This window comes from Macaca mulatta, chromosome 9, assembly GCF_049350105.2.
Source record: "Macaca mulatta isolate MMU2019108-1 chromosome 9, T2T-MMU8v2.0, whole genome shotgun sequence".
Taxonomy (NCBI): Eukaryota; Metazoa; Chordata; class Mammalia; order Primates; family Cercopithecidae; genus Macaca; species Macaca mulatta.
Genome location: NC_133414.1, coordinates 105539306 through 105560605, shown reverse-complemented (window position 1 = coordinate 105560605; position 21300 = coordinate 105539306). Strand labels below are relative to the sequence as shown.

General features: G+C 45.7%; 2 protein-coding genes across 12 annotated transcripts in view; one reads left to right on the top strand and one right to left on the bottom strand.

Moving 5' to 3' along the window:
• The window catches only part of PDE6C (phosphodiesterase 6C), a 61285-nt gene extending 51947 nt beyond the window's left edge, over positions 1–9338 (bottom strand). For 2 of the 5 annotated variants that reach the window (XM_077946814.1, XM_077946813.1), the window contains exons 1-5: positions 9130–9338; positions 3389–3553; positions 3081–3192; positions 1385–1510; positions 541–565 (exon numbers count right to left, since the gene is read on the bottom strand). The gene's annotated coding sequence lies outside the window, so the exon portion shown is untranslated. Of the gene's footprint in view, positions 1–540; positions 566–1368; positions 1511–3080; positions 3193–3388; positions 3554–9129 lie in introns of all 5 variants that reach the window. The other 3 variants (XM_077946815.1, XM_001092604.5, XM_077946816.1) reach the window with 2 other exon arrangements.
• A 361-nt stretch (positions 9339–9699) lies between these two features.
• On the top strand, positions 9700–19724 carry RBP4 (retinol binding protein 4). 7 transcript variants are annotated; one of them, XM_077946821.1, is made up of 6 exons: positions 9700–10153; positions 10486–10609; positions 10727–10863; positions 11031–11137; positions 17515–17727; positions 19448–19724. In XM_077946821.1, exons 2-6 carry the CDS (start codon positions 10499–10501, stop codon positions 19483–19485), a joined length of 606 nt encoding a protein of 201 aa, XP_077802947.1. In that variant the 5' UTR covers positions 9700–10153; positions 10486–10498; the 3' UTR covers positions 19486–19724. The 7 variants fall into 7 exon arrangements, with proteins under 7 accessions (XP_077802947.1, XP_077802946.1, XP_077802948.1 ...); XM_077946820.1 differs by having other exon boundaries at positions 10481–10609; XM_077946822.1 differs by having other exon boundaries at positions 9784–9839; positions 10543–10609.
• Positions 19725–21300: the final 1576 nt, after the last annotated feature.

The window sequence follows — 21300 nt, the reverse complement described above, 5'->3', positions numbered from 1 at the left end:
TTTTTAGTACACACAGGGTTTCACCATGTTGACCAGGCTGGTCTCGAATTCCCAACTTCAGGTGATCCACCCGCGTCAGCCTGAGAGATAGTAATCTTATTGGTCTTAAAAGAAAAAGAGATCGGTTGAGACTGCACATTCCCTGTTGAGAATTGAGAGATTCTTGGTGGGAAACATGGTGTTCCCAGGGGTACAGAACTCAAACAGTCATTTGTTGAGTTATGCCACTTCTTATGATTGAGTTTCACCTGCTACCTCAAAGCACCTTGACAGGTGCACACATTTTCTTGGACTATCCTATGTCACACTCAACTCTAGTCTCAGGAGGTTCCTCATTGGATGACTATTTACTTCATAACATCCTATTATTATAATTAGGATAATGCAGAGGTATATTTCCCAGGAGAGAGTTGAGTCAACTGAGTCACCCCTCCTATGGGACCATCCTCCTCATCTAACAATTTTGGGCACCTTTTCTACCTATTTTGTGTGACTCATGGCACAGTTCCTACTTCTCCCAAAAGTATGTGGCATACTCACGATTTCCTGGTTTCATCCTTCCCTCCTGAAACAGAGAGGGAAAAACACATATTTGCATTTCATATACAGACTTATACTTAGAAAAAACAAAATGCCCATATAGGTTCATGTTTCATAATCTTATAAAAGTGAATATTAATTTGAAAAAGAAACATCCTATTATAGTCAGCATTCTTTTGTTTTCATAACTAGTTAGAGATTTGTTCATTTGTTCATTCTTTGTTTTTTTGGTTTTTTTTTTTTTGAGATGGAGTCTCCCTCTGTCACCCAGGGGTGATCTTGGCTCACTGCAACCTCTACTTCCCGGGTTCAAGCGATTCTCTTGCGTCAGCCTCCGAAGTAGCTGGGATTACAGGTACACGCCACCACGCCTGGCTAATTTTTTTTGTATTTTTAGTAGAGACAAGGTTTCACCATGTTGGCCAGGCTGGTCTTGAACCCCTTAGGTGATCTGCCCACCTTGGCCTCCCAAAGTGCTGGGATTACAGGTGTGAGCCGCTTCACCTGGCCTCATTTGTTCCTTCTTTCAACGTTTGTCTATTGATTGTTATAAGCAAGGCACCATTCTAGCTATTGTGCTAGAGACTTCAAGTTCCCTTTATATTGTATGATTGTTTCCTTCTCCCAGTTATATGGGAAGATTACTCTTTCCCCCTCGGGTACAGCCATATGACTGATTTTACCAAATGGGTTGTGGGCAGAAATATCACTTTCAGACAGAAACAATTAATTGCCAACGGGAGGCTCTCCAGGTCTCTGTTCCCTCTACTACCACATCAGTTTCAGGTGAAAGGGCTCCTGAATCCCAGAGTGAGGATGTCGTGTAACAGAGGCCCCTGCTGACCTGAGATGGACATGTAGCATCATGAGAAATCAACCCGTCTTGTTTTCAGCCTCGGAGACGTGAGGGTTGTTGTTACTGCAGCATCACCAAGACAATTCTGACAGTTACATTTCTACTGCCGGGGACCTGGGGGGATGACAAGCACTTGTGGCATGGGAAGGGAGATAAGACTAGTGCATAAAAAGCCATGAGACATAGAACAGAATGCAAGTCATGCTGGAAGTGAGGTACATGCACACGGCTATGGGAGTTCACGAAAGGGATCATATCTAGTGTGGCTGAAGACAGGGTAGAAATCGAGAGTGTTCAGAAGCAATAGCATGGGGTGCAGGGTAATACAGGGAGGACAGTGAGAGATGACCCTGGAAAGGTGGGTGGGGCCCAGATTAGCTGGAAAGGTGGGTGAGGCCCAGATTAGAAGGGCCTCAAAGGCTAGACTGAGGATTTTGAATCCTGGAAAATTTTTGAAGTGGAAGGCAACATTATTAGTGTTCTTCTTTTTTTTTTTTTTTTTTTTTGAGACAGAGTCTCGCTCTGTCGCCCAGGCTGGAGTGCAGTGGCTGGATCTCAGCTCACTGCAAGCTCCGCCTCCCGGGTCTACGCCATTCTCCTGCCTCAGCCTCCCGAGTAGCTGGGACTACAGGCGCCCGCCACCTCGCCCGGCTAGTTTTTTGTATTTTTTAGTAGAGACAGGGTTTCACCGTGTTAGCCAGGCTGGTCTCGATCTCCTGACCTCGTGATCCGCCCGTCTCGGCCTCCCAAAGTGCTGGGATTACAGGCTTGAGCCACTGCGCCCGGCCTAGTGTTCTTCTTTACCAACTTAATGAGGAAGATAACTTGGAGGAAAACAAAATACTAGACGTTGGGATACAGATTAAGATATTTTATTGCCTTTGGCTCATTATCAAACAACCTAAAAATGTGTATAGGCTTTGACCCTATAATTCTGCTTCTATGAATTCATCTTAGAGAAATAATTAAGAATGTATGTGATTAATACAGTTGCACGGGTGCTTCTTATGAGTGTGGGTATAAAAGTAAAAGACTAGAAATAGCCTAGACACTCATTAGTAGGAGGTTGAGTAAATAAATGGTGTTAGATCTCTAAAATAGAAAGCTACACAGCTATTAGGTTGGTACAAAAGTAATTGCAGTTTTTCCCATTACTTTTAGTGGCAAAAACCGCAATTACTTTTGCACCAACCTAATAATATTGTTAGTCTATTGATATGAAAAAATATTTATGATATGCAGTTAGTTACAAACAGTATTGCAGCATGATTCCATTAATACACACAGAAAGAGGCATATATACCAAAATATTAAGTGAAATTATTTCAAGGCAGGACACAGTGGCTCATGCCTGTAATCCCAGCCCTTTGGGAGGCCGAGGCAGGCAAATCACTTGAACTCAGGAGTCTGACACCAGCCTAGGCAACATGGCAAAACCCCGCCCTACAAAAAAATGCAAAAATTAACTGGGCTTGGTGGCACACGCCTGTAGTCCCAGCTACTTGAGAGGCTGAGATGGGGGGATGGCTTGAGCCCAGGAAGTAGAGGCTGCAGGGAGCTGTGATTGCACCACTGCACTCCAACCTGGGCGACTGAGTGAGACCCTATCTCAGAAAAAAAAAAAAAAAGTTATTTCAAAGTGGTGAGATTCAAGACATTAATTTTTTTCTTCTTTTTTGCTTACCTGATTTTTGTACAGTATCGACGATGAACATATATAATTTATGTAATTAAGAAATTCAGTCATTCATCAACAAAGATTTTGAGGTTATCTCTGCAGTCTATGGGTGAAGTTGCTTGGGAATGAAAAAGAAAAGGACAAATGTGAGACACGATCCAGCAAATGTGTTACGACAATTGACAGGACAAGGCAATTGATTAGTTAGTAAAAGCACACAAGACAAGGGGTCACTGTTAACAACTTTGAGTGTTGAGCAAAGTTATGGACTGAATGTTTGTGTTCCCCTAAAATTCATCTGTTGAAATCCTAACCTCCAATGTGATGGTATTAGGTGATATGGCCTTCAGGACGTGACTAGGTCATGAGGATGGAACTCTCACAAGTGGCATTAGTGCCCTTATTAAAGGATCCTCAGAGAGCTCTCTAGCCCTCTTTCTTCCATGTGAGGATACCACGAGAAGATGGCTCTCTGTGACCTGGAAGAGAAAGATGGCCATCACTGAACCTGATCATGCTGGCACCCTGACCTCCGACCTCCAGCCTCAAGAACTATGAGAAGTGAATTTCTGTTGTCTATAAGCCATTACGTCTATGACACTTTGTTATAGCCACCTGAACTAAGACAAATGACATTTTATCAAAGATTTTTAAATGGATAATATTAGAAGCCTCCTTTTAGCACACACACCGATAGCCGTTTCTTTCTTTCTTGTTCTTGACAAAGTCCTGTGATTTCCATGGCTCTTCCTCTCGGAATAGTTCTTTGCAGAGCTTCTTGCCAGTGTTAGCAAGATCTTTGTGTCTCTTATTGGCTGTCTGCTACTAGGCAGTGGAAAAAACAAAATCAATTTCAGAAAATGACATACTTCTTTTTTTAAATGTCTGATTCAGGTGGTACATGTGTAGGTTTTTTATACGGATATATCGCGTGATGCTGAGGTTTGAGCTTCAGTTGAACCCATCACCCAGATAAGGATAGGGAGCATAGTACTCAATAGGTAGTTTTTCAACCCTTTCCTTTGTCCTTTTGGAGTTCCCAGTGCCTATTGTTCCCATCATTGTGTCCATGTATACTCAACGTTTAGCTCTCACTTATAAGTAAGAACATGTGGTATTTGGTTTTCTGTTCCTGCATTAATTCACTTAGGATAACAGCCTCCAGCTGCATCATGTTGCTGCATAGGACGTGATTTTGTTTTTTGTATGGCTGCATAGCATTCCATGGTGCATATGTACCACATTTTCTTTACCCGGTTCACCACTGATAGGCACCTGGGTTGATACCATGTCTTTGCTATTGTGAGTAGTGCTGTGATAAACACATGAGTGCAGGTGTCTTTTAGGTAGCATGATTTATTTTCTTCTGGGTTTCTACTGGATAGATACCCAGTAATGGGATTGCTGGGTCAAATGGGAGTTCTATTATTAGTTCTTTGAGAAATCTCAACACTGTTTACCACAGGGGCTGAACCAATTTACAATCCCACCAACAGCATATGAGTATTCCTTTTTCTCCACAACCTTACCAACATCTGTTATTTTTTGACTTTTTAGTAATAGCCGTACTGTCTGGTGAGAAAGGTTTTGATTTGCATTTCTCTAATGATGAGTGATGTTGAGCATTGTTTCATATGTTTGTTGGCTGCTTGTATGTCTTCTTTTGATAAATGTCTGCTCCTGTCCTTTGCCCACTTTCTAGTGGGGTAATTTGTTTTCTTCTTGTTGATCTGTTCTTTATAGATTCTAGATATTAGTGCTTTGTCAGATGCTTAGTTTGCTCATATTTTCTCCCACTTTGTAAAGTGTCTGTTCACTCTGTTGATAGTTTCTTTTGCTGTGCAGAAGCTCTTTAGTTTAATTAGGTCCCACTTGTCTAGTTTTGTTTTCATTGTGTTTTCTTTTGAGGACTTAATCATAAATTCTTTGCCTAGGCTGATGTTCAGAAGAGTATTTCCTAGGTTTTCTTCTAGGATTTTTTATAGTTTGAAGTCTTACATGTAAGTCTTTAATCTATCTTGAGTCAGTTTTTGTAGATGGTGAGAGGCAGGGGTCAAGTTTCATTCCTCTGCATATAGTTAGCCAATTTTCCCAGCACCATTTGTTAAATAGGATGGAAATGACATATCTTAAAATTTAAAATTACCAAACAGATCACTTAGAATAAATTTTTAACATGACAAAATGTTGACTTCACTGTTTAATTTTTACATCAGTGCTTCTGGTTCATTCAAAGCATAGATTTGTTGTTCGGTTTTTTTGGATAGAATATTAACTGATGGAGAAAATGAGGGAAAAAGTCAAGATCTTAGATGCTAATATTTTTAAATGACAATAAATTTATTTAGATAAACTCTGAAATGATAACTAAGTCAATGTGAAAACTCCATTGCATTTACATAGAATTTTTTAAGAAATATAAACCACCTGGTAACAATAGAAGGATAATAAGAACAGATAACATACAAAATATATACTCGGTGACAGGCACCCTCGTAAGATCCTTACATATATTATCTTATTTCTTTCTTTCTTTTTTTTTTTTTTTGAGACAAAATTTTGCTCTTGTTGCCCGGGCTGGAGTGCAACGGTACAATCTCCGCTCACCACAACCTCCGCCTCCCAGGTTTGAGGGATTCTCCTGCCTCAGCCTCCCAAGTAGCTGGGATTATAGGCATGCACCACAATGCCCAGCTAATTTTGTATTTTTAGTAGAGATGGGGTTTCTCCATGTTGGTCAGGCTGGTCTCGAACTACCGACCTCAGATGATCCTCCTGCCTCGGCCTCCCAAAGTGCTGGGATTACAGGCGTGAGCGACCATGCCCAGCCTGTCTCATTTAATTTTTATAATAATCTTATAAGGTAGGTACTATTATTATTTTACAGGTGAGAAATTGAAGCACAGAGAAATTAAGTTAGCTTGCCCAAGTTCACAGCCAGCAAGTGATAGTAACCTACTCTAAAACTACCAGTTTAAATATGGCTAAATTTAAAAATGTGCCTGTGAGGTGAACTAGACATTGTACTTGATGCTAGAGGGGGATATACAAAGATTCTTTCTTTGAAGATTTTGAAATCTAGACAAATATCATAAAATGTTAAATACTAATACAAGAGTGAAATAAAAATTCCAGACAATCTTTTTAAAAATCTACCAAAGAATGATTTAACTTCCTTAAACTTTGTTTAAACAGGTTTTCAGTAGTACTCTATATAAATGAGCACATGTAATTTCTAATTCCATCATTGTTAAAATTTTTCGCTGCAGTTAATAATTTCTACAGGAAGTTATGTTTATACAATAGCCAAAATATATGCCTATGAGCAAAAATCAACAATATCCTGGGTTAATTAAGTGTATTTCACATTATCGTACTGAACCCACTCTTCAGTTCCACCTTAGCCAGATTATCTGTTCCTATAATTACCCATCATGGAAAGGCACCCCCCGTAGGTAGGAATTTCAGGCACATCTGGCAGCCAGCTGCACAGGACCCTTCCATCTGCACATCTGCTCTCATGAAAGCCCTGTGCCTGCACTTATATTAATGGGTATAACCAGGTATCTCAGAGACAATTCGGTTGGTGAAAATCGTATTATTTTTATCCAAATTGATGAGACGGACTGATGATTTTGCAACCACTGAGAACACCGTATTGAAAAAAATTAATTTATCTCTTTGTACCTGAAAACATGGACTGACTAACCTTTCCATTTTTCAACCAATTATTTTGACATCTTTTAAATGCAGTCAGAAGATAAATGCTGCTCCATTTCCTTGTTTTTCATTTTTCCTGGCCTCCGTCCAGATGTGGGTATAAATGTTACTTTGTATAAAATGGAGCTGGTTGGAAGTGCTTAATTTTCATGAGGGTAAGGACATAAATGTCTTGCATTAGTTCTTCCATCAGTTATAGTAAAACCTTTTTTTTTTTTTTTTTTAGAGACCGAGTCTCGCAGTCTCGCTCTGTCGCCCAGGCTGGAGTGCAGTGGCGTGATCTTGGCTCACTGCAAGCTCCGCCTCCCGCGATCACGCCATTCTCCTGCCTCAGTCTCCCAAGTAGCTGGGACCACAGGCGCCCACCACCATGCCCGGCTAATTTTTTGTATTTTTAGTAGAGACAGGATTTCACCGTGTTAGCCAAGATGGTTTTGATCTCCTGACCTCATGATCCGCCCGCCTCGGCCTCCCAAAGTGCTGGGATTACAGACTTGAGCCACCATGCCGGGCCCTTTTTCAGTCTTTTTTTGGAGTTGGTGACTTGTTTGATGCTGTTAAGGTTAAGGTAACATCAACTTCTGTTATAGGTAACCTCTCAAATATCAGTAGCTTCATCCAGTGGAAGATTATCTCTCATTCACATAAAGTCAGTCACTGGTGGCAACCCTGGCAGATAAGACTAGACAGGATGTGAACAATTGAACAGACAGCTTTTCTGAACTCTGCCTGGGAGTGACACAGCCCCTTCCTCTGGCCAGAAGGCTCGTGACCTTACAGAGCTTCGGAAGGTGGGGACAGCAAAGGCAGGGGCTGGCAGACGTGGTCCCCAACTTTACAGCATGGAAGGGGACTGCAAATTTTTCAGTGAAAGGCCAAGTAGCCACCTCTGCTACAAGTACTAAATCCTGAGAAATTATATATTAGAAAGGGTGAACTCTGAACAGGTCTTTAAAAATAAATGTTTTATGGAGCTTGCGTAGAGCGACTAATTTCAGTAAAAGAAATTATATCTATTGATCAAGCACCTACTATGAACAAGTCTCTTGATATACCCAGTGGAAAAATGGAGACAGTGGGGACAGGTACAAAGACGAATGAAACATGGTCTGTCTCTCCATGAAGCATGGCAAGGAAATGAATGAAATTTTGTGTATGTTATATACAATCTATAAGATGTAATTTAAAACATAATTTTACCTATAGAAAAAGGAGCAAGAAAAATATTTGTAAAGGAAATATTTGCTTTATTTTCTGATTAACATTTTCACCATTGAATATTTTAAAAACACAAAAAGGCACAAAGAAACAATCTTTCAGTGTCCCTAATCTTATCACACAGAGATATTCACTGTGAACATTTTTCCTTTTGACATTACATATACACACATTTGAAAAGTTAATGTATGAGGATCTTTTTCAAAGTACTGAAGTTAAGAACATCAGTTGACCTGAATTAACTTATTTGTAATCATGAAGAAATCCTAGAAAGAAAGCCAAAATAAACTGTTTTTCTCTGCTGGTATCTGGAGCACTAAGGTCCATGATTTATCATTAAAAGAGGAGGGGCAGAGGAATGGTTACACCAACTTTCTTTTTTCACCTCAAATTTTTACTCTGAAGCAACCTTTAAACACCCAACAAATAAATGAAAACATGTTGCTGCATCAAAACCATCATCAAAATGCACTGAAATACCCTTCATTATTCAACCTACAGTGTGTGCAAGGGCCACCAGAATGTGTTGTAGGAGAAATGACTGAAAGGCCAGGGGGTATTAGGAGCACGTTTTTGGCAGGAATAACTGTCCAAAGGCAGTTGGGCTAAGCTAGGAGCTCTCCAGCACTAAAGAACTTGGAGCAAAAACTGGAAGACCTCTCCTCTGGAATGCTGAAGAGGGGATCCAAGCATTGGGCAGGAGATAGAGGGGTGCCCTACAATCCTTTCTCACCCAGGGTCCATAGATCCGTACCCCACAGGGTCCTGCAGGAGAAGGTCTGAAGCAGACCTTATTTGAGCTGTTTGGGATTACACAGTCTTCCATAAAACTGGCCAAATCAGAAGATCTCCTAGTTAGCTTGTTGTCCAGAAACAGGCTTTCCTAGCTCTGCGGAGGTTAGGAGTTAAAAGCATCACTGTTGGCTCCCCAGACACTGCTGGGACTCCAATGGGTGCAAGAGTGAAGGAGAAGGTGGGAAGCAGACGGAGAAGCAGGGAGGAAGGAAGCCACAGGTGTCATCTTTTCAGGATGCTCAGAAGTAGCCCCAGTGCCCTATAGATAAAGGGTTGGTGTGAGGACCAATCAACTCCTTATTTCTGTTTGGCAGCTACCTACCTCTTCCCTAACTTTCTCTTATTTCAGCTCTGGCTGCAGCAAAATGGCCCAAATTGATCTCGAATCTTTCTGATTTAGGCCATGGAGACACAACTGATACTGTATGGAAGGAATCTTAAGAAGAGATACTTCTTTGCCACATCATGAATTCTCATTCTGTCATTCTCATCCTTTGACTGGCTGCTTTGATCAAATGAGTGGAACTCTACCTTGAACAGAGAAAAACAGGGTCAGTACATTGTGCCACCACACAGGCAAAATAGCTAAACTAGTCACAGTGTTTTGATTCAATTGGCTATTGACATTATAGAATGTTGTTTACTCTTCTCTCCTTTGTCTACTCCCCAGCCAACAAAACAGTCAACCTTAGCTGCTTTGAAAACAAATGAAAATTCCAATATGGGTTTGAAATAAAATTGCATCACAAACAATCGGTAGGTGTTTTTCAAAGTGGTTTCAGGGAAGTGCCACGGAGTAAGCAGGCGACCACCGAGGCCGCTAAAATATTTCCTGTCCTGACCAGGGTTGCGTTTCTGGAGAATATTTAACAGGGAGGGTTTTAATGCTTTTAAAGATGTTGAAACTAAAGAACAAATATTGACCAGAGGGCACCACAACTCTGCTGAAAGAGAGTAAAATACATCCTTTATAAAATGAAAAACTACTTGGATGAATTATTCCAAAATTCCTGCACAAGTGGACCTCAGAGGGCTGACGGAGGGGCCAATTTGGCACGGCCAGGGCCTGGGCACTCACGCACCAGGGAGCCTCGCGGGTACCCTCTCGCTCTGTGAGGCCGCGGTCTTCCCGCCAGGTTGACTCGAGCCTCCTGCCAGAGCCACTGGCCCCGGAGGCCACCCCAGACCGCAGCTGGCAGCCGCTGGCACGAGTGCAGGGTAACTGAGCCAGGGCCGCTGGCGCGTTTGGCCTGCCCGAGGACAACCCGCGCGGCCGCTCCACTGTGCCCGGGGCTGTCCTGGAGGTGAGGCCGGCCCACGGGGACCCTGCCCACGCCCGGGCGCCGGTGAGTCAGGGCGCGTTATGCAAGTGCCCCCGGCGCCTCCCCTTCGGTCTTTCACCCCGCGCGGTTACGAAAGCGCGACCCCCTCCCCCCGGCGCTATAAAGCAGCGGGGCGGCCGCGGCGCGCTGGCCTCACTAGCTCCACGCGCGCCCGGACGCGGCGGCCAGGCTTGCGCGCGGTTCCCCTCCCAGTGGTGAGCCGCGGCCGAGGCCTCGGGGCCGGCTGCGGGATGGGCCGGGGTGGGGTGGGGTGGGGTGGGGTGGGGTGGGGTGGGATACGGCCGCCCGGGGATCGGCTGCCGGGCACTGACGGAGGCGCATCTCCCGCAGGGCAGATTCCTGGGCAAGATGAAGTGGGTGTGGGCGCTCTTGCTGCTGGCGGCGCTGGGCAGCGGCCGGGCGGAGCGCGACTGCCGAGTGAGCAGCTTCCGAGTCAAGGAGAACTTCGACAAGGCTCGCGTAGGTATCGGCCCAGGGGGCCCGGGCGGCCCAGGTCCCCACCCCATCCCCGCTCTCCCCGCGGCCCGCTGTGCGCCCCCGGACACCAAACCCCTGCTGCTGTCATCCTTCTCACAGTTCTCCGGGACCTGGTACGCCATGGCCAAGAAGGACCCCGAGGGCCTCTTTCTGCAGGACAACATCGTCGCGGAGTTCTCCGTGGACGAGACCGGCCAGATGAGCGCCACGGCCAAGGGCCGAGTCCGTCTTTTGAAGTCAGTGACCTCCCGGGTAGCTGCGCCCTTTGCACTCCAGGGTCCCTTCAGGACCCTGCCTGCTGATCGCCACGTGGGGACTGTGAAGGGAAGGGAGCACGGGGTGGGTGGAGGGAGGGAGGAAGCCCTTTGCCCGGTTTGGCTGAGGATCCGCTTGGCTTTTGCAGTAACTGGGACGTGTGCGCAGACATGGTGGGCACCTTCACAGACACCGAGGACCCTGCCAAGTTCAAGATGAAGTACTGGGGCGTAGCCTCCTTTCTCCAGAAAGGAAGTGAGTAGTCAGCTCTGTGGGACTGTCTTGGGAATGGGGCCCCTACGGGGCCAAATCGCTGAGTTTCTTCTCCAGAGGCACCTACCCTTAGAAAGAATGGCCTGCGGAAAGGTCTGGAAGTGGCAGGAACCCGCAGCACCGTCTGAGGTTAGGGGGACAAGATTGGGAGCAACTACCTGCCCCCGCCCCAACCCTCAGCTCAAGAAACTTGGCCTAAGCTCAAAAGGACCTTTCGGTTTGTTAGGTGTCATTTTCCCCACCAGCCACTGTGCCAAGGTGTGTGCCTTCTCCATGCTTTCTCCTCCTGCCTTCCACATCACCACTCCACCTAGCTCTGCGTTTCCTCGGTCTCTTTGGGCTGAATCCCTGAGGCAGCTTGACTATCTGGGGCTCCCGCAGAGGCCAAGAGAGCCCTATCCAAGGTTGAAGGGAGCACTACGCATAGGGATGGATCCCTCCGAAGTGCCTGGCCTGCCGATGCTGAGGTTCTGAGCCAGGCACAGTGTGCTGTAGCAGTGGCCTCTTCCCTTTCCCCTAAGCTGTGAAATTCAGATGTGGAGGGGAGTGATGTTGAGGACTTGTAGAAGAACATCCTAAAATTTGACCTAATCATGAGGAAACAGTGTCTACATGCTTTTTTTCCCCATTATTCCCCCCATTTATCCTAAGTTTCAAATCGGGAATCTACTTGGTAGCTGGAGAATAAAGCAGGCCAGGGGGCACATATCATGGAATCTTAGAGAGGGAGAGTTAACCTTTTGGAGGGGGTTCAATATGCAGATGAATAAACTGAGGCCAAGAGAACTTTGCCCAAGGACATGCAACAAGTTTGTTAAAGCCAATGTCAGAAGCCAGGCTTCCAAATCTCAGGCCAGGATTAGGTGGCCCTGAACTACAGGGACTCCTATTCCAGACCAGCTTTTGCAGAGTATTGTTTGAGCTCTTCTGTGAGATAGGACCAAGGGTTGTTCAGGGAGACTCTCTCTGCTCAGTGATCCAGGGTAGAAGTGTCCTTTATTGTAACCCCTTGCTCGCCATATATGGCACATGCTCTTGGACTTCCTCCAAAGTTGTGTGTTGGATGAAATTGCATTTTAAATTTTTATTTCATTTTTAAGTTTTTTGTTGTTGTTGTTTTTTGTTTTTTGTTTTTTTTTTTAGAGACAAGGTCTCACTGTCACCCAGGCTGGAGTGCAGTGGTGCCATCATGGCTCACTGAAGCCTCAACCTCCTGGGCTCAAGCAATCCTACTGCCTCAGCCTCCTGAGTAGCTGGAACTGCAGGCATGGGCCACCATGCCCGGCTAATTTTTGTATTTTTTGTGGAGTCAGGGTCTCCCCAGGTTGCCCAAGCTGGTCCTGACCTCCTGGGCTCAAACCATCCTCCCATCTCGGTCTTCCCAAGTGCTGGGATTACAAGTGTGAGCCACCATACCTGGTAGAGAAAAAGCGTGGAAGCTTTATTTTTATTTATTATCATTGGAATTAATAAAAATTATTTCAAATAGTGCAGCAAAACTTCCCAAAGTGATTTATCTAGAGTAAAATGTACTTTTCTGATAATGGATTACAAAAATCAATACCAGAGGTACAAGATTACTGATTTTGAGAAAGAGGAAACACATATGCTGTATAGCCCTTTGAGATGTTCTCCTTAATGGACTAGGATTCTGTTGGCAATGCCTTTAGGGACAGGGTCAGAGAGCACCCAAGGAGAAGGGAGCATTTTGTTTCTTGCCTCCTCCCCCGATCAAACCAGATTAGTTTGCTTTTGCCTCTTGTATATTGATATTTTATCAGGATTTCATTTGGAGGGGGAAAAAGTATTGGAATCTTGAAAGTGATTGCTGCAGATATTAAGTGAGATGACTATAATATGGAAGGCTTACGGATAAATTCCTTCTTAGGTTACGTTTCAAAAAAGAAGCTGTGCAGTGTTGTAGTTAAGCCCACCCGGTTAAAATTAGACCTCCTGAGTTCATGTCCCAACTCCACCACTACCTGTTCCTTTACTTCTTTGTGCCTGTTTCCTCATCTGCAAAGTGAAGGGATCATAGAACCTACCTCATGGAGTTGTGTTACAAGATGCAATGAGTTAACAGGCAGAAAGCACTCAGAACGTTGCCTGAGACATGAGTTCTTTGTAAGTGTTTGATATGATGGCTGCCTAGTTATCTCCCTGGTCATGAAATCATAGCTTTAGATTCTGGGTCTAGAATGGAAGGTCCCACGGACACCGCTGGGTTGGGTTCAAGTCTCTTGTTTTAGAAGTGAAGAAACAGGCCCATAGAGAAGTGCCTGGCTCAAGGGCACACAGTGAATTTTTGGCACTTAGTGACACCTCTTAACCCAGGGCTTGTAAAAAGGCACAAACGATCCCTTTGTTTTCTGAGTATCTCGCAAATGGCATGACTTGATGCACCTGCCTTGCTCTGTTTTACATGCTTGTTTTGGGGTCCTCTTAACAAACTCTACTTTCATTCCTCGTGCCAGTTTCTTCCCTGACCATGGTCTTGCTTTAAACACTGACTTGGACAGAGGGATGTGAAGGCCACTCCAAGAGTGGCCTGCATCCTCAGCCTCTCCCCTGCTCCACACACTGCATCTCACCAAACGGATGTGTTTAAAATGAAGTGCACTTACGGAGAGAAAGTAACTCAAGGCCAAATGATCATGAAATTTGTTGTCAAATTATTTAAAAATTAAATGTGATCAATCTCCACAGTTGAACATGAATGTCAGTGTTAACAGACTAATGTGGCTTGCTGCTCCAGCCTTGGGCATGCTCAGTACTGGTCTTCCCTTCTGGCTCCACCAGCAGCAAGCAGGATGTCTCAGGGGTTGAGGATACTACAATCAGCAGGTCTTGGTTGAATACAGGCTAGCCTCCCTGAGATTTGACTTCCTTCACTGTGAAATGGAGATACAGAATAGTTTCTATTTCATAGAATCATTGGAAGGACTAATTAAGGTAATTTGTGGAAATGCTTAGCCTAGTGCATAGTAGGTGCCCAATAAATATTAGCTATGATCATCGCTGTTTTGTGCTCTTGCAGAAAGACATGGACAAAAACTCTCCTTTTGTCCTTCTGTCAGATGAAGTCTGTCACTCTGCTGGTAAAGGGGCTCCTGTCAGGCTGAATAACAATGCAGGCCTGAGTGTTTACATTAGGGTTTCTCAAAGTCAGGGTTCCTGTTCCATCTATATCTAAATAAACTACGGTGCTTGTTAAAAAGTGCACATTTCTGGACCCAAACCCAGAATTATTGAGTCAGACATTCTAAGGGCAGGGCCCTGGAGTCTGAATTTTAAGTATGCTCCTTGGGTATACTGTTTCTGCACAACAAAGTTTGAGAACCACTGGTCTAGATAATTCAATCTGAAGAGTTATCTTGGCTTACTCAGGTATCAAGGCCTCAGACTCCACTCACTCTTCTGGGGCCTGTTGGGGTATTTTGACAATTCATCAGAAATAGCGTTCAATCTGTTACCTGGCTGGCTCAGCTAGACTGTTAGGCCTGAGAGCCACAGGGAGCTTCCCATCCAGTCTTGCTGCTTTAGATGATTGGAGCCTGCAGGTTTAGGGAGCTGAAAGGACACATGCCAGGCCCACAGCAGTGAGCAACAGAACAGACCAATGGAGCCAGGTTGCCTGAGACAGCACCCTCTACCAAGCATTTTCTTTGGTTTTGATTTTGGGACCGGCAGTCCAAACCTCTAAACCAGTCTGTGTAGGTACAGTGTAGACACAGCTGCAGCGTGACCCCGCTTCCTAGGATGGTAGAGGGAGGCAGGGGCTCCCAGCCACACAGCCACTGCTCTCTGTCCCTAGCTCCACTGCATGTGGTCAACTGCAGTCTGGAAATGGCTCAGGGTGTCTGGTTCTCCAGAGGAGCCCTGCCCAGCCGCTGGGTGTGAGGAGGTTGGAGAACCAACCTCATTCTTACAGTGCTCTGGCAGTGCATCTCTTGCAAATACTCTTAAAAGGGAGAGCCTGGTCAAGGTCGCTATGATTTAAATTCTTCGTCTTTGACTAATTCAGCCAAAAGAGCCTGGAGATTAACCAAACCAATTTAGGCCTTCTTTTAAAGTCAAGAACAGTCGCCAATTTTGCTCAATCCAAGTATTGAAAGTTATTTAATTCCTCTGTCAAAATTTACATGCTGGCGACCATTTTGGGAAAAAAGAAAAAAAGTGAAGCTGCCGATCCGCCAAGCTAATAGCTGCCTGGATCATGAGTCGAGGCAACATTTCAAAGGCAAGTGTTTTTGTGTCTGAGGGTGCCTGTGGCAGACACTGTGATCCTCGTAACCAGGGAAGGAATGACGTCATCCAAGGATGAGGAAGACCACCCAGATACTCTGGAGCCCGTGAGGGGAGTCAGCGGTTAGGGTGAGGCCCAGCAGGCAGCCCTGTGGCTTCTGTTCCCGGCCTTTCTGCTGAATAACTTTATGGTCCCTGCGGAGCAGTCATGGTTCTGGAACATCTCCTCAACCCCACCTCTGACACTGTCACCCTGGAACAGCCTCAAGGCACAGGAGTGGCTCATTCTTCTGGCAGGCCTAGGGTGAGTTGAAGAGAGGGGCTCCACACCCACTCCTGGGACAGTCCCCCTGCAGAGCCTGGGTTTGGGCTGAGCCCCATCCTAGGCTGGCACTCCGGGGGTTCTCAGAGAGGCACACCCGGAAGCGACTTAGGGCCAGCATTCCAGAAGGCCTTACACTCTCTAACGCTGGGGGATCCAGTTCCCTCTGCGTTTCTCCATCTAGAACACTGCAGAGGGAGCATCACCCCTTGCTCCAACACCTGAGCCTGAGATGGAGACACAAAACCTTTTTCTTTCTTGCCCCTCTCCCGCCAGCGTGCTGATTGTCTGGACACAGCGTGGTGTAGAGGTGAAGCAGGCGGGCTCTGGGATCAGAGCCTTCCTTGAATCCCAGTTCTGCCCTGCTCTTTGTAACCCTAGGTAAATTATTAAGTATCTCTGTGTCTCAGATATTAAGTATCTCTGTTTCCTCACCTGTAAAGAAGGGGATGATAGTGTGCACTTTTGGATCAATGTGAGAGGTAACCGAGAAAACAAATGGGAAGTGTCCATACAGTGTCTGGCACATAAATTAAGTGCTCAGAAAGTCCCAATCATGGTATTATGTCAACAAGAAGGTTAAATTAAGTAGAGATGTGGCACTTTTATCTGAATATAGTGTAACACTGTTCTTTCTCTGTGGCAAATCACTCACATACATTCTTTTTTTCTTTTTCCTTTTTATTTTTTTGAAGACATGTCTCACTCTCACTCAGGCTGGAGTGCAGTGGTGCAAACCTAGCTCACTGTAGCCTTGACCTCCTGGGCTCAAATCAATCCTCCCGCCTCAGCCCCCAAGTAGCGGGGACCACAGACACATGCCACCCCACCCAGCTAATTATTTTCATTTTTCATAGAGACCGGGTGTCACTATGTTGCCCAGGTTGGTCTCAAACTCCTGGCCTCAAGTTACCCTCCTGCCTCAGCCTCCCAAAGTGCTGGGATTACAAGCACGAGCCACGGCGCCCTGCCACGCATACATTCTAATTAACGTTCTTTCCTCTCCTGCCTTCGTTGATATTTTTACCACTTTCATTTACTCTTACTCTTCATGGCTTACATTTCAGCCTTGAGGAATATATATAAACTCAGTGGCTCAGCTCTGCCTCTGTGAGTTGTGAAGAGGACAAGGTCTGAGAAGGAATATCTGATGCCAGATGGTGGGCCTCTTGTGTCCTCAAGGCAAACCTACTCTTTGCCAGCACAAAGAAGTGAGGAGCGTTAATAAGCAGAATTAGGATGGAGCCAGAGAAGCCATGATCATGGGCGTGGCATCCTCCAGAGGACTGAGAGAGCAGGGGGCAGCGCTGTTAGTGAGTTGATTAGGAACCAGCTGATAGAGACCGAGAAAGACATAAGCCAATATTGGGGGTAACATAAGTTGGTGGCCATCAGATATTAGGCACAAAAGACACAGAGATATTATTGGAGAGTAGATGGTGAAGCGACAGTAGGACGATTTATTCTGTGGTTTTGATGAGCCCACATTCTTGGTGGTTCTTGGGAAAGATGCTGTCACATTTACAGTGACATAGTCACAGGGAGAGATGATTATTGAAGTGAATGAGGTTTCCCTGACTGCAAGATTTTTTTCGATAAAGGAGAACAAGGCCCTTTCTGATTTGCCGAATTTTGTAAAAGCTGTCAGAATTCTCTGAAGTGTCCTGCTTCCTAAGGAAATAAAACCAGCTTCTGGAAGTCACTGTGTTCTCAGGCCTGGTTGTGGGTTTCTCTGACATCTGAGCCCATGAGGGAGAGTCTTTGATTGGCACGATGGCTTTCTGGCTTGCAGATGATGACCACTGGATCATCGACACGGACTACGACACGTATGCCGTGCAGTACTCCTGCCGCCTCCTGAACCTTGACGGCACCTGTGCTGACAGCTACTCCTTCGTGTTTTCCCGGGACCCCAACGGCCTGCCCCCAGAAGCGCAAAGGATTGTAAGGCAGCGGCAGGAGGAGCTGTGCCTGGCCAGGCAGTACAGGCTGATCGTCCACAACGGTGAGCGGGGAGCAGGGAGCAGGGAGCCTCCTGGCTCTTCCTGCAGGGCAGTGGGTTTGGACTTTGGGCCCATGTGCTAGTGAAATTCATTTCATCTGTACCCCAGAGAAAACAGGGGGTCTTGGGGCCAAATCCTGATCCTGCTTGCCCAGATTTTTCACTGACCTTCTCACAGGGCTCATGCGGGTGTGGGTAAAGGCCTTTGTCCGGTTCACTGGCACTAACACTGCAGTGGGCTCTCTTTTCCTTTTACTCTGCTTCCTCAGGCCATTTCTGTGGTCACCCCTGGCTAAACTGCCCCAAACAACCATTTTGACTGAATTCAGATTGTTTGGGATTGAGCAGCCCAGTAAAGAGGTGGGCAGCTCATGTGGTCATTGGTGTAAAAACTCCACAGGGACGTCAAGGTAGTAAGCTCCAAAGAGAATGATTTCAATGCACCTTCTTTTTTCTGGATGAAACCAAATAGCCACGACATTGACTAGCTGGGTTTCCTCAGTTGGGTGTTTTGAGATTCCCTGGAACAACCATAAGACCTTTTAGGAGATATTACCCTTGTCTGATCTTGATTTTAAAACCAGAAACATTGTGGAGGAAAGAGCTCCATTTAGTTTGAATGGACACCCACTCATTGCTATGGGATACTGGGTTTCAAAATCCAAATAGAGTAGTGCTAAAATGTATTTAAAAATTAAACAAAATGGGCCAGGTGCGGTGGCTTATGCCTGAAATCCCAGCACTTTGGGAGGCCGAGGTGGGCAGATCACATGAGGTCAGGAGTTCAAAACCAGCCTGGCAAAACCCAACATGGCAAAACCCCGTTTCTACTAAAAATACAAAAATTAGCCAGGCGCGGTGGCATGCACCTGTAATCCCAGCTACTCGGGAAGCTGAGGCAGGAGAATTACTTGAACCCGGGAGGCGGAGGCTGCAGTGAGTTGAGATCCTGCCACTGCACTCCAGCCTGGACAACAGAGCAAGATTCTGCCTCAAAATAATAATAATAATAATAATAATAAATTTAACAAAATGGAGCATTTCTGTTGGTCACGAACTGACCCACTACACCAAACAGATGGGAACTCAGACCAAAATCAAACTGATTTTGAAGCTTCACCCTTGAAAATGAAATGTAGGGCCGGCGAGGATTCCACCACGGCAGGGCACCTTAGGAAGCAGATTATGCTCACTATACGGATGAGAAAACAGAGGTTGACAATGATGAAGAAAGTTGCCCTAAATCTTTAATAGGCAGCTGAGTTGGATGCATACCTAGAGTTTTGTGACTCTGAAGTCTCTTGTGCCACATCATCTGGTGACACACGACATGAGACATGGAACACTTTATAAAACCATCACCAGTGTGTCCCAGGTCAGGCTGCCTTGGCCCCCACTTCCTGAAAGCTGAGGATGGCCCCTGACACTTTGAAATGCAATAAGGCAGACTTAAAAGAGAAATCAAAGGAAGCCCTGTTCATCAGCAGGTCTTACTCTCCCCACCCCCTTTATGCCCAGAGAAATTCAGTGGGTTTCAGAAACAGCCTTGAAGGTGTTGATGTATTACAGCCAACTGTAACCTTAAGGGTTGCGATCTGCTGTGATGCATTTGAATTAAGAGACATTTGAATGAAGCCAGCTCCAAGGCCATCATGATGTTCATTATCTACATAAAAACTGGGTCCACTTTCTGTCGTTAATGGCTTTGTTTTGTATTTTCCAGGTTACTGTGATGGCAGATCAGAAAGAAACCTTTTGTAGCAAGATCAATAATCTAGTTTCATCTGAGAACTTCTGATTATTTCTCAGTCTTCAACTCTATTTATCTTAGGAGTTTAATTTGCCCTTCTCTTCCCATCTTCCGTCATTTCCCAGAAAACCTTCATTACACATAAGGATACACGTGGGGGTCAGTGAATCTGCTTGCAGGTAAATGTCTTTCCTGAAAGTTTCTGAGGCTTAAGATTCCAGACTCTGATTCATTAAAATATAGTCACCCATGTCATGTGATTTGAGTTTTCATTTGTGTTTGTGTCTGTGCTGCAGATGGACGGGTGGGGTGCGCTTCTTTATACCAGGAGCAAGCGGCTCTTTCTGACCTTTGGCCTGTTCTAGCGCCTAATCTCCATTATTAAATACTGGCTTCTCCCAACTTCCTGAAAAGGAGGTTTCCTCTGTCACTTAGGAAAGTCTTACCTACTAGCCTGGCTAAAGCACTGGTGCCAAAAGAGGAAGTGAGTAGGTAGGTCAGGCCAGTGAGCCCAAGGCCTCAGTCAGCCCTAGGCCTATGAGGTGGGCGGGCTGGCAGCTCACCAACGCTGGATTTGAGAGGCTGAGCCACAGGGGGCAAGGTGAGCTCTAGGAAACACTCCTTAGCCCTTTATTGTCTCTAGCATGCAACTCACCTCTCAGTTGTAGGCAAAATGTTGAGGGGGAGGACGGAGGCCTCTGGGGAAATTGGAAGATGGGGCTCTGGAATCTCATTCTATAGGAAAGATCAGAGCACCTGGAGTGCAGGGAGGGGCTGGGTGGGGGGTAAGTAGCAGGGGCTGGGACAGAACACTAACATCCTGCATCATTAGCAGCACGTGGGAACCCTAGTGTATGGGTGCAAGGCCACTTGCCTCAGTTTTTCAGGTGTTCCCAGGGCCTCCATTTCTCACGTTGAAAACAGCAGCAAGGCTTTGGTACCAGAGGGTCTTGGTTTAAGTGCACATCTGGTTCAGATACATATTAGCTGTGGATTTGGGGCTGGTTATAAGGCTTCTCTGAGCCTCACTCTTTTCTTGGCAGATAAGGGAAAATAGTCCTTGCCTGATGGGCTGCAGTGAGGATTCAATTAGGCAATGTCTGTTAGAGCTCTGGGGAGCTGTAAAACTGGTGATGCCAGGCTGACGTCTATGAAATGCACTGGGAGTGAGGAAAGGGTCACAGATCTCCACCGGGGTGTTGGGATATCCAGGGACCGTGAGAGGCTCCTGGGTGCCCCATGCTAGCGTTCTCCACCAAAGACAGAGGAGACAGGTGATGTGCATGGGAGAGCTTTGCCTTCCTCTCTCACGGAACCACAGGCTGTCAAGGCTGTCAGAGCCTTGCTCCGCAGCTTCAGTTTGACAACCTCAGGGAACCATAATGATATAGGAGTTAAAAAGAAATTACTTAGGCAGATAGCGAGGGTACGGAAGTCCTTGATAAGATTTTCCTTTTATTGAAAAGCAGCCCCTAAATCCTTTTCTAACAAAGAGCGGCCTGTAAAATCGTGCTGCACACATAGACAAGCAAGTTGGAAGCTTGCATGGGTGAATGCCAGCAGATGTGTCCATTGGAATGTACTACCTAAGACTAAGCATGTTCAAAATGGCGGTTCCATCTTCCCTTTTTGCCAGCCATGAGTGCAGTAAGGAGCAGACAAGATGGCCAAGTGGAAAGTCCATTTGCATAATCAGATTTGGGTGGGGTGGCCAGCCTTTCTCCTGCACTATGTAAACGTCACACCTGGTCAAACCAATCTGTGAGCCCTATGTAAATCAGACACCACCTCCTCAGGCCTGCCTATAAAATATGCTGTGGTCCACC

Bases quoted from the DNA above. Each gene is read 5' to 3' on its own strand.
- RBP4 (XM_077946818.1), top strand. From the start codon at position 10,499: ATGAAGTGGGTGTGGGCGCTCTTGCTGCTGGCGGCGCTGGGCAGCGGC. The intron at 10,937-11,010 runs GTGGGGACTGTG...GGTTTGGCTGAG, and splicing joins CCCTGCCTGCTGATCGCCAC to GATCCGCTTGGCTTTTGCAG. The intron at 11,138-17,514 runs GTGAGTAGTCAG...TCTGGCTTGCAG, and splicing joins CTCCTTTCTCCAGAAAGGAA to ATGATGACCACTGGATCATC.